This window comes from Homalodisca vitripennis, chromosome 3 (assembly GCF_021130785.1).
Source record: "Homalodisca vitripennis isolate AUS2020 chromosome 3, UT_GWSS_2.1, whole genome shotgun sequence".
Lineage (NCBI taxonomy): Eukaryota > Metazoa > Arthropoda > Insecta > Hemiptera > Cicadellidae > Homalodisca > Homalodisca vitripennis.
The window spans coordinates 38,669,916-38,685,371 of record NC_060209.1 but is presented as its reverse complement, the minus strand read 5'-3'; the positions used below and the strand labels follow the sequence as shown (position 1 = coordinate 38,685,371).

Here is a 15,456-nt window from a genome sequence, read left to right as displayed (position 1 = left end):
TAACAATATATAATTTGTTAAGTTAATACACTAGTTCAAAATAAATTATAATTTCATTGGTAATGTTAGATGAAATTGACAATTAATTAGTTATCCTTACTTCCCTCAAATCTAAAAGCAATCACAAGGTTTTGTCACAAGTTACATTTTTCAGAGATAACGGACAAACTGTCATGGTACTGTTGTGCCTTGTACATGCAGGCTTACAAGTTTTAATATGCTTTTGTGGACCACGTGTTTGTTTGTTGTGTTATGTGTTTTGTGCAATTTTAACAACTAAAACAAAGCTACTCAGCGGATTCAATTTTATGCTGTAATCTGATGATGGAATGTTATCATGTAGTGTGTGTGACAATAGGAAACGGTTATATTTGGATTTGATGGATGTAACAATAAATAATGAATTTTCAATTTCATTTTAAAGTGGCATTATCAACGAAATTATTATTGATTTTGAACTAGTGTATTAACTTAACAAATTAGATATTGTTATTTTCAAGTAGAATTATATCTTTTAAAATTTAGTTAGTAACTGAATTTATATATTATTAGGACAGTTCCAGTACAATTATTAAAGACAAATAATATACGCTTATGGGAAAGAAACTACCCAGACACATAAAGTAGTGTTGTGTACAGGCAGTGATGCAGCGATGGTCCACAAGAATGTACGGAACCACAATATCTGCTACGAGGCTCGCTTGCTGTCTCTGCATGGAGAGAAGCTGGCCAAGCCACGTAAAGTGCTGGTCTACGTCTCGCCTAAACAGCTCACCATCAAGGAATTCCTCCTCAAGTTCATCCCCAAGCGTATTGTCACATTTAGACTCTGTCCGTCTACTAAGGTCAGTTTTGATGTTTGGCTAAAAGGTATTTCAGGTTGTTAATATAATATGAATATTAAAGTAAAATGAATTAAACAAATGATATATTAATGGGGGAAAAAATATTTGTATCTTCAACTGCTATTGGTTTAACCCTTTCATTGCTGTGGATCGCTTTAAAATAATAGTATGTTAAATTCCTAGTAAAACGTGCCATAGTTCCTCTACAAATATAATTTTATTTTATACTTAATAAAAAAATATATTATATATTTTTTATTACTTCTTCATTGTTTCACAGTACCTCTCTGCATTGATTGTTCATCCTCGTTCAAGGAAATCAATCAGAATCCACACCCTTAAGCATCCCAAAAAACATTTGCCATAATCTTTCTCGCTGACAGACGAGTTTTGGAGACGTTTTCTTGTTTATTTTTTTATGTAGGATATGTGTGCCCCCATCCAAAGACTCCATTTATGTTTCATAATTGACACTGCTTCACCCATGTATTCATCAGTTTATAACGATATGATCGAGAAGTTTCATTATCATTTTTTTTGTCAATTTCATCAAGGAAATATGCAGCAAGTTTTTGTTATTTGTGATCTTCTGTAAGGACTTTCGGACCTAACCTGCACAAAATTTGTGGTATCCAAGCTTCCCTACAACAATTTCATAAAGTAAATTTCGTTAAATTTTTGGAAATGTTCCAAAAGCGCAGTTATCTGTGAAACAATGATTTTCACAAACTTTGTCATTGATTTTCAACATCAAATCTTCAGTCACTAGGCTAAGCCACCAGCCAAGACTATCATCTTGAACATTGGTGCTTGCCATTTTTAAAGTCAATGCTTTCACTCATTATTCCATTTCCATAAACTTCACACAGTTGGTAATAGATTACAAAATGGCTAATGTTTTTTTTCGACAAATAAAACCATTTTCACAGAACGCACTGCACAAGTGGTGGGATTTTCAATCGCAGCACACATTATTAATTAATCACAGTGAGAAAAGTAAAAGAGATTACAATCCGCGTGCAACTACAGCTTGATGCATCTGAACGCCAGAGTGTTTTTGACACCAAGATGGCAGTTGTTGTAGTCCAATCCTCTGCCGCAAAAACCTCTGTTATTTTCTGGGTAGTCCTTTTATGTGATCAATAGTTTATGGATTTGTATGGGATAATTTTTAACATTTTTACTATAGAGATATTTATTTTGTTTATTGTAATTATTTTTATGTCTCGTAGACTTTTTGCATTGGGTAAAACATAATTATTCTTTCTTAATGATAACACAAATTTATTATAACGTAAATTTATGAATACATAGATTCTGATTAATGTTTTGAGAATGGTTAGTGGGTACTGCAATAATCCGTTTAAAAACTTGGAAATTTGCAGTTTATTGCTGCAGATGTCTTTGCTTTTCAAAGAGATGAGTAATTATGTAACTAATAATGTTGTGTACACTCTGTCCTGGATTATAGAGAAACACCTGCAAAATTCGAGTTTTTCAAACCAATATTATATTAAGTTCAATAATATTTTGTATTAGTGATATATTATTAAAAAAAAAAAAAAAGCTACTTCCAGTCCAGTGTAATGTAGAAAGGTTTAAAGATATAAGAGTGATATAACAGAGTCTGACCCAAGATTGAATATCAATAACTTAGTAAACATTATAGATCAACTTACTTTTGAGAGTTATAATTAGAGCTAAACATTTCCCAGTTCATCAGTCACTAAAGATATTGTCTTTGTAAGAAGAAGATCCAGTGATAACCGATAAAGTTCACTAACAGTGTTTTCATATTAGAGCTAAACATACATTTTGATGTAAAAGTTTCAGTCCCTTTGTGATAGCCGATACAGTTCATTGCTATTGTTTGATTGATTAGAGCTAAACATACATTTTGACATAAACAGTTCCAGTTCCTCAGTGATAAACCAATAAAGTTCACTTCCAGTATTTGATTATATTAGAGCTAAACATACATTTTGTTGACATAAACAGTTCCAGTTCCTCAGTGATAACCAATACAAAAAAAAAAAAGTTCACTTCCAGTAATTTGATAATTAGAGCTAAACATACATTTTGACATAAACAGTTCCAGTTCCTCAGTGATAACCAATAAAGTTCACTTCCAGTATTTGATAATTAGAGCTAAACATACAATTTTGACATAAACAGTTTTTTCCAGTTCCTCATGTGATAACCAATACAGTTCACTTCCAGTATTTGATAATTAGAGCTAAACATACATTTTGACATAAAACAGTGTTCCAGTTCCTCAGTGATAAACCAATAAAGTTCACTTCCAGTATTTGATAATTAGAGCTAAACATACATTTTGACATAAACCAGTTCCAGTTCCTCTCAGTGATAACCAATACAGTTCACTTCCAGTATTTGATAATTAGAGCTAAACATACATTTTTGACATAAACAGTTCCAGTTCCTCAGTGATAACCATAATAAAGTTCACTTCCAGTATTTGATAATTAGAGCTAAACATACATTTTGACATAAACAGTTCCAGTTCCTGCATGATAACCAATACAGTTCACTTCCAGAGTTTTGATAATTAGAGCTAAACATACATTTTGATGTAAAAGTTTCAGTCCCTTTGTGATAGCCGATACAGTTCATTGCTAGTGTTTGATAATTAGAGCCTAAACATACATTTTGACATAAACAGTTCCAGTTCCTCAGTGATAACCAATAAAGTTCACTTCCAGTATTTGATAATTAGAGCTAAACATACATTTTGACATATAAACAGTTCCAGTTCCTCAGTGATAACCAATACAGTTCACTTCCAGTATTTGATAATTAGAGCTAAACATACATTTTGACATAAACATTTTCCACCAGTTCCTCAGTGATAACCAATAAAGTTCACTTCCCGAGTATTTGATAATTAGAGCCTAAACATACATTTTGACATAAACAGTTCCAGTTCCTCAGTGATAACCAATACAGTTCACTGCCAGTATAGTTGAATAATTAAGAAGCTAAACATACATTTTGACATAAACAGTTCCTGCAGTTCCTCAGGTGATAACCAAATAAAGTTCACCTTCCAGTATTTGATAATTAGAGCTAAACATACATTTTGACATAAACAGTTCCAGTTCCTCAGTGATAACCAATACAGTTCACTTCCAGTGTTTTGATAATTAGAGCTAAAAATGACGTTTTTGAATGTAAAAAGTTTCAGTCCCTTAGTGATAACCAATACAGTTCATTGCTAGCGTTTGATAATTAGAACTAAACATACATTTTGACATAAACAGTTCCAGTTCCTCAGTGATAACCGATACAGTTCACTGCCAGCGTTTGTCATCGATGATGGCTCCCAGCCGAAGGTGGAGCTCATGGCCAAAGATCGTAATGTCATTGCGGCTACTTTCACTCACTTCCTGCTCAAAAACATTGGTATGTATTGCTTTTCATTTGCTAATTTTAATACAATACTGTATGCATTTGTTCTATATAATATTTTGTATGAACTCTTTTGATACCAATGTTTATATATCTAGACATAATTATATCAGTTGAAATCTTAGCATCTCTTTGTAAGATCTTGAGAAAATATTTGTTTAAAAAAATGAAACAGTGTTACTTTTACTTTTGTTACACAAAAATTATCCATTAGAGCCATTGTTCTCAATTCAATCATGTTATTTATTTTATTTAGTGCAATACTGGTCATACAGAATCATGAGCTATATTGTGTAACATTTAATCTTTCTAGGAACCCTAATCACAATAAAAAAAATTGACATAAACATAACTGTATCCTTATAGACAGTATATTTATATACAACTAAACAATGTAGATATAAACCTGTTTAAGATATTTCGTTACTTTCAAGTAGCGGATATCTGCATGTTCACAGCAGACATGTGACAATGCCATTGATATGCAGTGCATTATTTATTGTGATTAGGGATATTTTGAGATAATTGTATATTTCAAGTTAACAATGTTGTGTAAGTAATACAAATTTACATATATTTATTAGAAAATTCAAACAAACTATTTTACCAACATAATTTTCCATATGCTTTGGAAACACATTTTATAATTTACAAAATAAAATAAAAATTATAGGATATGACTTTTAATATTTTTAAATATAGTTATTGTTTTCAAATTCTGCAAATTCCATTAAAATGTCTTGAACTCACTCTTAATCTATAGATAAATAATTTACACATCTTCAATGTCATCAATTCTATTATTAACTATAGATAAACCACTTACTAAAAGACACTGGGTGATTTGAGTTCGCACAGGGTGGGGTGAATACGTCTCCACCACTGATGTAAAAGTCTCCACCACTGAACGTCTCCTCATGACTGTTCAGCACTCTTGTCCACTCGCTCTATCCCCTGACCTGGCCACTAGCACTACGCGGCTAACCTCACTCCAAAACACAATCTCCCTGGATACGTCATATCTATGGCTACACAATAATTCTTTCCAATTAATATTTTACGCTTGGACTACGACAATTGTGTAGGCCTACACTTAAAAATAAAATATAGTTATAGAATAGGGAAGCAGCTGCAGTCTAAACAAATGGCATGAGTGAGACACGATCCACACAGCTGATAAAATAAAAACAAGTAGATGCTTATCCCACTCCCCACCACTGGAGGGGGGTCCCTCCTGCGCGCGGCAGCTCAGATTTTTTTTTTATACACAGATTTCTTTGCAAGCAGTTTATCTATAGAGATGTCTAGTTTCAAAACTGCTGTCCCATTTAAAAAATTAAACACCGTAAAAGTTTAAAATTGTCATACTACACAAACACGTACACTCCATGACGTGGAAATGGTCATGATACTGCAGACTGTTCTTGTCTTTGACTTGACATACACTTAAATTGTTTGTATTTGATTGTCCATTGTGTTTTAAGTGTTTTTGCTTTATGTGTTTGTGTGACATGATGATTTTCAACTTTATTATATGCTCAATTTTATAATATATTTGAATCCTTAATTTGAAAATGGGACAGCAGTCTTGGAGCTAGTCCTTACTGGTAAATAATAAAGTTGACAAAACAAAGATATGGACACAAACAATTTATTTATAGTCAAACATCTATCCAGGTGATAAAACGTGTATATATCACTTGTTGTGTTATCGGACTACCTCCAAAGGTTTTAATATAGTTAAATCTTGTTTAGACAGGCTTTTGATCAGAAATCAACAGAATACTTTAATTATTATTATTTTTTTTCATGTTTATGTATAGTGCATAAAGAGAGGTTAATTCACTGTATTCATTTGTTGCATTAGGTTGTTTATTATATTTTTATAATAATTACAGAAATCTATTCTCTTCAGAAAACTGTTATAAAAAATAGAATTTATACAAAATTTTAGTATATATATCTTTGGTTTGATAATTTTATAAATTTATTTTTTAGGAGGATCAGAAACGTTCAAGGACAAACAAGCTTTCTTCTACCACGAAGTGCGAAGGTTTCACCACAAACATTACCATGAGAAATTGGCAATGAGGGTCAACAGAGATAAATTGCTTGAGTCTGTAAGTTTTTTGTGATCAATGGATACATATCTTCTGTGTTGTTGATAAAAGAGCTTCCTAACAAACTGTTTGATTGCTGAATTCCAAATCATTTCTAATTATATCTCAACAAACCAATGAGTTTTCTATGTTATAAAAGACTAGCTGTTTCCCGCGGCTTCGCACGCGTCTCTTAAGCTTTGCCCGTATATTTCTTTGCCTTCAAATAGTGTTTGGATATTTTAATATACGTAACTACTGTGTTGTAATTGCAGTTTATAATGTGCAGGCGCTTTGATAACTTTTATATCTTGCAGGACAGCCTGGTGGTTAGTTACATCAATGGGCATTGCGTATAAACCTTCTACATAGAAAAATACAAATTTTCATAGTGATCGGTCCAATAGTTTCTGAGTCTATAAAGGACAAACACACAAACATTCATTTTTATATATTATGATTGCAGAAACAGTTTAAACAAAATTTGTCGTTTCTCTTAAGCTTACTCTATGCTTTAAAACTATAAGTGTAAAGAAATTTATATATAAATATATTTTTTGTCGCATTATATATGTTTACAAAGAACAGCTGATTAAAAATTTGAAAAGACTCTTTCACTTAATAACATATGTTTGCTGCAATGCATTTCTTACGGGTATTTCTGTAACCAGTGGGGCGGAATCCTGAATCGGGAAAGGGATAAAAAGTATCCTATAACCTTCTACAGATCAAGACGAACAAATTAAAAAAAAAAATTAGGCGAATCCGTCCAGCCGTTTGTGAGTGATGCTGTTACACACGAACAGTTTCATTTTTATATATATAGATTTAATATTGAGCATTTTAAAAGCTACAATTTTATAAGGACTATTGATTCAGTGAAGCTTTTCACATGGATATTCATATTTTTAAATTGATGACATTTACAGCAAAAATGTTGACCATGTTTTGGAATTTGCAAAACATGGTTTATTTGTTAGATACCAGCTAGGATGAACTAAGCTTTAAATTTGGACACTGTTAGTATGATTAAGAATGAGTTACTAAAACACTGTTGTCTGTGGCAGCAGAGTTTTGAATTTTGTAGAAGTTATAAGGGTTTAAAAAATGTTTTATTTCCTTTGTTGCTATTCACAAACAAACCAAAATTTAAAACAATAATTCACTTTATTTATTAAGTTTTTCTTTATTTGAATTGGTCTTTAGTATTATGAAATTTTAGAAATGTATTTGAGTTTGGAAAAGATCATCTAACTCAAAACAAATTAAACGTTATATCAAATGAAAACCTGTTCATGCTTTTTTTGGCTAATTCCCAAAGTTGATTTGATAAGTTTGATTCTTAAACTTTTTAATCTAATTTGAATAAAACTAGATCTTAATATGAAGTGTGGTTTTGGTTTCAGTCTTTAAAAGCTACTAAAGGATTTTCTGTCAGTGACTGGTGTAGAAATTTTGAAATAACCTTCCAAGGAGAACAAGGTGAGTGATTAAAAATGTATGATTGTAATTTAAAATCAGATTATCCTTGATAACTTGACAAAATTGTTTAAGTATAATTCAATGACTACTTATATTAAAAAATTATAAAAAGTAATTTAATTTATCACTGAATGAGATATAAATTAAAGTTTTTATGTACCTTGTGTTCAAATAACTTCTGAAATGTGTATGTTATTATTTTTAAAGGCGTTGACTGGGGTGGTCTGAGAAGAGAGTGGTTTCAACTGGTGTGTGCCGCTCTTTTTGATCCGAAAAACCAACTGTTCAAAGGATTTTCAGACAACCAACAGGTAAGTCTGAATGTAGTTAAGTTCCCTTTGTCCTAAGTAGCACTATGACCCAAAACCACAATTGAATTGAGGTGGTGTAAAATTGCTCACAAATGTGGCACAAGCCCATGCCAATAGTTATTTAATGCTTTGCTTAGTAATCCCACGGCAAATTCAGGAGTGCATTACATGCTACCTGCAGTAATTCTGATAGCTATTCGATAAGCGCTATGACACTAAACAGTTTTCACAATAATGTTTTGTGATGAATAATCTCTCACCTAAATACGTATGTGATCTATCAGAATGGATAAGAAACACTTTAAAGTAGTTTCTGTTGTTTCCATTTGATCGCAGTTATTCTTTTTTTTACTGCTTTTCAGTTCCAAATGTACGGCCATATGAGGGCGTTCAATCAGTTGTGTTCCAAGTAATCAGCTGATTTGATTTCTGTTTGTGTACAATTCTGTTGTTATTTTGTAACCTCATCTTTATGTCGCTGGTTGACCTTAGTATGTTTATAAGAAAATACTGCCAATATTTTATTTTATATTTATATTTTGTCAATAAAATAACTTTTGTGCATAATTATAGTACAAGGGCTGTCCAGTAAGTAACAGACGTTTTGAAATAAAAAAATTAACAAAGTGATAATGACAATTTTTATTATTTACATTTTTAAGGTAAACTATTAGGCTATTTTTCTACATAATCGCCATTTAAATTAAGACATTTATCATAACGTGTTACTATAGTCTATCTGTAGAAATCTGCCTTCTGCGAGTTCAACCACTTGTTTACACTGGCATGCAGTTCAGCATTAACCCTAGAACTGGCAATAGTTGCATTCTGTGCTGGCGGCTCTATTTTAACTATCACACAGATTTTTTTTATAATGTATCCCGTTTCATAACTGTCAGTCCAAATGTAAACAATTTATATGTCAATTTATTCATATACGTTTGGAGAATGTGATAACAATAACTTATTGGTAGTTTCCATGTAAAATAATTTTTTATATGCTTGGAACTATGATCACGTCGAAGATCTCTCAGTTTCAGATCATACAACCTTTTAAAGTTATTTGCCGACTGCTTGTCTCTCAAATATTCTGTCAACAAGTACAGGTTGTGAGCTGTCAAGTATTGCTCCTTTAGTTCTCTGGACTCAGGAGTCATAGATAACTTTTCTTGAATTCTTTTATCTTCCTCCATAGACAACAAGTGCCAGACTGATAAGTAAATAGGTAGTGGGCGTCCTCAACATCGTTGCTACTCAGTACGTCTTCCCAGGATTGATCGGACAAAACTTGTTTTAATTGGAGTTTTAAGTGTCGCAAATATATTAGGGTTATATCACAATTTACCAACATTGGTTACAGTGATGAGTGGACTCTTTACCTCTTTATAATAATAATAATAGTCTGGTGCTAACAATAGAGTTAGGAGGAGAACCTGGTATGCCAGATTTTGTTGCCATAATACAGTATTTACAAATGTTCAAAGAATTTATTAAGATCCCATCTATTTCTCACTTACTGTTTTCCTTTTAGGATTCTCAGAACTTTTATTAACTTTTTATTTGTTGGACTGCCACATTTAATCTGCAAATGATTTATACAATATTGTAATAGTTACGAATATTGAAACTTGTTCTGTAGTTGCACTAACTGTAACAATGTATGTTGTTAGGCTTTGGTTCATCCCAATGCCAAGAGGCCGCCCACGCTCAAGCTGAAGCATTATGAGTTTGCAGGCCGGGTCGTGGGCAAGTGTCTGTACGAGAGTGCTCTAGGTGGTGGTTACAGGCAGCTAGTACGCGCTCGCTTCACTCGCTCCTTCCTTGCGCAACTCATTGGCCTCAGAGTCCACTACAAGGTGACTGGATCTTTGTACAAGTCGTGTATAAACATTAGGGACAGTGATATTGTTCTGAAAACTGCTATTGCTTATTACTATTTAACTTGTTTTATTATTGATGTCTATTTGAATAACTGACTAAAAGTTTGTGTGTCTTGATGGAATTGCAGTATTTCGAGCAGGATGACCCAGATCTCTATCTCAGCAAAGTGAAGTATATCCTGGACCATGATGTCGAAGACATGGAACTCTACTTTGTTGAGGAAGACTATGATCATCTGGGTCAACTTACTAAGGTATTTCATTTAATTTGTTAAATTTTCCAAAGATTTGTTGATTTTGGCCGAGATTTCAATATTAAATCGCTTAGAATAAGGTTGAAAAAATCTCTATCACAAATCTATATCTATAATCTATATAAGAAAAAATATATTTTGTGTTAAGACAAATCTGAATCTGATTTAGGTTTTTGTTATGTTGTTTGATTTTATTTTATTTTTTATAATTTTTATAAATCTGTTGAGAAGGTATAAAATAGTATAAAAAAGCGTAACAAATATTAATTTTAGAATTAAATAAACACAATTCCAGATAATTTATTTATTTGTTGTTTTTGGTTCACATTGTATTGCACCCTGTTTTAGTTTGAATTCATGGCGTGCCATTTACTATGTATGTATCTCTTCTTTTCTTTGCTTAACATTTACATATACATGTGTATAACCTACCCTCTACTGTAAACTTATATTGTTTCACATGCTCTGAAAGTATTAGTAAAGACAAAGTATCAGTGTTTGTTCTGCCTTGTTATCACCTCTAACTATTACATTGTTAATTTGATTACCTCTCCACTATCTGCCCTATCCTAAATTTATTTGTAATAAACTGACTATAAAAATAATTTTGAAATGGTTTTGAAATTTGATATGTTTATATTTCTATTTAATTAATCTTTACACATAGTGCAGTGCTCTGACCCTTTGTTTAACTCCAACCCTTATATTAAAATTTTCTTTCTGAGGAATAACACTGACATCTACCTGGGGACTACTGAGGAATACTTAACCATTTTAAACCATTACGCACCTTTTTACATACTTGCCTGTAAGTTCCTTATTTTTAGGTGAAAATTTAAGATTTTTTTATTGTACAAGAAGAAATTCTTTAGCACCACAATAATATTACATGAAACAAATAAAATTCAAAAACTTACAAGACATAGTGTACTTACCAAAAACAAATTTTTTGTATTAGAAAAATATTTTTCAAAAAATTCTTGAGCAACATTTTGAAAAATCACGCTAATTTGTAACAGCCGCCTGGTTGTCAATGCCATCTACATTTGAACCAAATAAACAACAAAGAGGAGATAACTCTATGACACATTCTTAATCTATGTTTTCTCATGATCAGGAAGATATAGAGGAAGATTAATTTGTTAAAAAACTATTTTAAATAATTGTTGGATATAATTTAAGAAATGTATTAAACATAAAGACAGTATATAAATTGATAGCTTATAATGTTACAATGTAAACGCATATATTAATTTCTGATCATTCTTTAAATTAATTAAGTACACTTGAGATGTTGAGTAATTGTTGGTTTGATGTGCCAGCTAGTAGAGTTGATACCCGGGGGAGCTGCGACGCGGGTACACAACACCAGCAAGCACCAGTATCTAGATGCTTTGGCCCAGTACCGTTTGGCTACCAGTCTCAAGGAAGAGATAGAGTGTTTTCTACGAGGACTGAACGACCTCATCCCAGACAATCTGCTCAGCATCTTTGACGAGAACGAACTCGAGGTCAGTTTTTAACATCACAAAACCACAGGAGATGTAGGTTGTGTGTAAACACATACAAATGTGGCAGTAGTAACTGACTTTACATGTAGTAATTTAGGTCAAGTTTTAAATAAAACTTTTTTGTCTTAGAATAGCATAAATGTAACATTTTTGGGTACTTTGGTATAATGCGGAGGCCATTATTTTTGGCCTAAAAGTGATAGAATAATTGATTTAATTGTTGAACCACTAACATATTTATTTAATATGATATTAGATCAGGGGTTATATCCAAAAGCTCTTAAGGTAACAAAATTAACTCCAGTCTATAAAAAAGGTGATTAGTTAAATCCATCCAGCTACAGACCTATATCCTTAGTTCCTATTTTCAGTAAGATTTTTGAATCGTGTATCAAACAACAGCTTAATGCTTTCTTTACTCAAAATGACATATTATGTGATGAGCAGTTTGGATTTATGTCAGGCAGAAACACTGTCAAGGCTGTAGAGAGTATAGTTGATAGTATTTTGATGAATTTTGAAAAGCAATGTATGTGTTAAGAGACTTGAGTAAAGCATTTGATTGCATATGTCACGATTAACCCATTAAAAACTGTTTACCTATGGTATTAGGGGCAATGAACTACAATTATTTAAATCCTATTTAACTAATAGAAAACAAATGGTTGTTCAGGACAAAGATAAGTCTGATTTTAGAGTGTTATTGAAGTTGGAGTACCGCAAGGTTCTGTTCTGGGGCCTTTTTTTATTTTTGATTGCTGTAAATGATTTTCCTGCCAATGTTCCTTGTACATCAGTGTTAATGCAGATGATACAAATCTCCTGAATTATAGTAGAAGCTTAGATGAACTGATAAGAGAGGAGGACCTGGCTTTGAGAAAGGCTCTGGAATGGTTTGAAGCCAATTTATTACTTGTTAATGATAAAAAACTGAAAAAAATAATATTTTCTTTAACCTTGCAACTGGCTTTAAGCGATTATCGACGCATTAACTACAGTTTCAAAATGGCACTAAGCTATTTTCGACGCATTAACTATGTCGTAATATGATCTCTCACAGCAAGCCTATTTTTACTTTGTTTGAAGTAAAACATATGTAAATCTAAAGATAAAGATCCAAGGTTTCATATTATATCATAAAACGTTCTAAAGTTACGTTAAATCTTTCATTATAAAATTCTAAACTTGGATGTTGACATTTCCGATTGCCATTTGTTTGCGTAATTTCCGAACACGCTAAAATTACCGCATGTTTGTCAAAATTCCCTATCGTGAATTTACGTTTTACACGATCGTAAATGTCGTCATTGAAAACAGTGTATTCTTGGCTTTCAGAAACATCTTTTCAATAGCCAGTAGGAAAATAAATGTTTATAAAATAAGCGTTTGAAAAGCTCGTGATTTGTAAAATTCCAAAATGCCTAATGCGTCGAAAATAGCTTCATTAAATTTTATTATTTTTGTTACTTTATTGTTGTCTGGAAATAGTGAAAATCATATCAAAACAAAGAAGACGAATTGCTCTAAGCAACAGTATCGCCAACGAAGACTATGAACTAGTATTTTATTTTTGTTCTGTTGCACAATCACCGAGTCAGCCAGTAGATAAGAACAACGCATCGCTTGGTTGCCATGTTGATTTCTCTGTTGTTATTACGCAATTGCCGGTATTAGTGTATTGCTTGCTATTTATTTGGATATTGTAGATTTAGTGTGTATAAATAAAAGTTTGTTTATTGTTTTTTTTTTAATTAGTGAAGTGAAAAATTTAGAGGTTAAGTTTTAGTGAATAGGTTAGATTTTTGTGAAACTGAAAGTAAGCATGTTATACGCTTCAGGTTCAGTGTTTTATTATTTTGTAGACAATTTGTAGTTATTTCATAATGAGTGTTAATTTAAACATTATGTATTTATTATAAAACCATATTCATGTATTTTAAACAGTAATTTTTTTACTTTTTCTGAAGGTATTAGCGTTTTATTTCTATGACCATCGCTTGTTTTATTTTTTTAACAAAAAAACAATAGAGATAAAAATAAATTGTTGTACATTTTTGTAAACTTGAATAAATGTACTATCTATATAAATAATTTTTGGATGAAAAGAAAATTGTTAGCTAAAAATGTTAGGCATTTATTTCATAATTTTGATTTTTGTAAAAATTAAAAAAAAAATTTGTTGCCATATAAAAATATCTTATACAATGTAAACTTCTGTAAATATCATATTTTTCTCTTCTACATATATATATATATATCTTAGAAAAAAAATATTTGTTCATCCAATAAATTCCAAAATGTCACAATGGTATACATAATATTGCTATACAAACTTTTTTCAGATTTTTTAGTTTTTATAGATATACTATTCAAAAGTACAAATAAACTTCTTTTACCTAAATATTTTTTTGTAATTTGTAATTCAGATATATAAGCAAACTTTTGTATATTTTAGAATTATTGTAAAAAATTTCATATTACCTGAGAGGGTGCTATACAATTGAGAAACATTTATTCTTTACTAATATTTTTATGTTAATCAGTAAAAAAATAAAAATACATTGACATGATTCAATATTTAATATTTTTTGGGGAAACTACATTTATTTCTAAAGACATTGATGCTTTTAAAATGTTTCTATCTTAAAAAATAGATGAGCAGTGATTAAAACACAAAACCCTTACAAAATCACCAAAATGTGCCTGCCATTTTGGGAAAAATGATGGCCAGTTCCAGGGTTAAATTATATAATTTATAAAGATGTTAAACCTGTTAAGTTATTAGGAATACATCTGGACAGTAGACTGGGTTGGGACCATCATATTGAACAATTATGTAAGAAATTGTCAAGAGTTTTCTATCTATTACGTAAATTAAGAAAATGTATTACCTTAGACGTGCTAGTTTCAACTTATTATGCTTTTTTCACTCACATTTAAGATATGGTATAACATTGTGGGGCAATTGTAGTGGTGTAAAAAAAGCTTTTAAATGGCAGAAAAAGGCATTGAGAGCTATGTACCTGAAAGAGAAAAATGTGTACCAATTTTTAAGGAACTAAAAATAATGACAATTTCAAATTTGTATGTTTGTCGTAATTGATTTTGAATGGATAAAATGAGTAAAAAATGGTTACTTTATTATTATCCGGAGGCCACTATTTTTGGAAAGGCATTTCTTACCGGAGACCTAAAAAAACTACATTACAACAAAGAACAGACATTATTTGACTTACTGTAAACATTATATGTCATTATTATTGAGAATAATTAATGAGGCTGTGTCAAATGCTATGTGCCCCAGTTTCCAGGTTTCTGAGGAATCAACTGTTGTGAGCCCATGTTCCAAGGCGCTGGGAGAGTCAAGTGTCGTTTGTCCCACTCTCGGGGTGACAGAGGAACCAAATGTGAGTCCTAGGCTTCAGTTGTCGGAGGAGTCAAATGCCAATGGCCCTGGTCCTCAGTTAGCGCAGCAGTTGCTAAATTTATCGAGTTGTTCTTCAATTCATAATAAGTCGGGAAACGAGATCAACGTTATTGCCGGAAGTTGTAGGGTAGCACATGTGAATTTTAGATCACTGAATACTGGATTTGAGGAGCTGTGTTCTGTTATAGGAGATTTCTAGTTTGACTTGATTGGAGTCA

The 15,456-nt window shown here is 31.5% G+C and overlaps 1 protein-coding gene across 1 annotated transcript in view; it reads left to right on the top strand.

Annotated features, from left to right (window-relative positions):
• LOC124356813 (apoptosis-resistant E3 ubiquitin protein ligase 1) overlaps positions 1-15,456 on the top strand; it is a 40,785-nt gene that overhangs the window by 12,203 nt on the left and 13,126 nt on the right. Inside the window, exons 6-13 of the mRNA XM_046808033.1 lie at positions 640-845; positions 4,127-4,268; positions 6,273-6,394; positions 7,780-7,855; positions 8,063-8,166; positions 9,837-10,022; positions 10,175-10,300; positions 11,623-11,811. Coding sequence (XP_046663989.1) covers positions 640-845; positions 4,127-4,268; positions 6,273-6,394; positions 7,780-7,855; positions 8,063-8,166; positions 9,837-10,022; positions 10,175-10,300; positions 11,623-11,811 — 1,151 coding nt within the window. The remainder of the gene's footprint in view (positions 1-639; positions 846-4,126; positions 4,269-6,272; positions 6,395-7,779; positions 7,856-8,062; positions 8,167-9,836; positions 10,023-10,174; positions 10,301-11,622; positions 11,812-15,456) is intronic.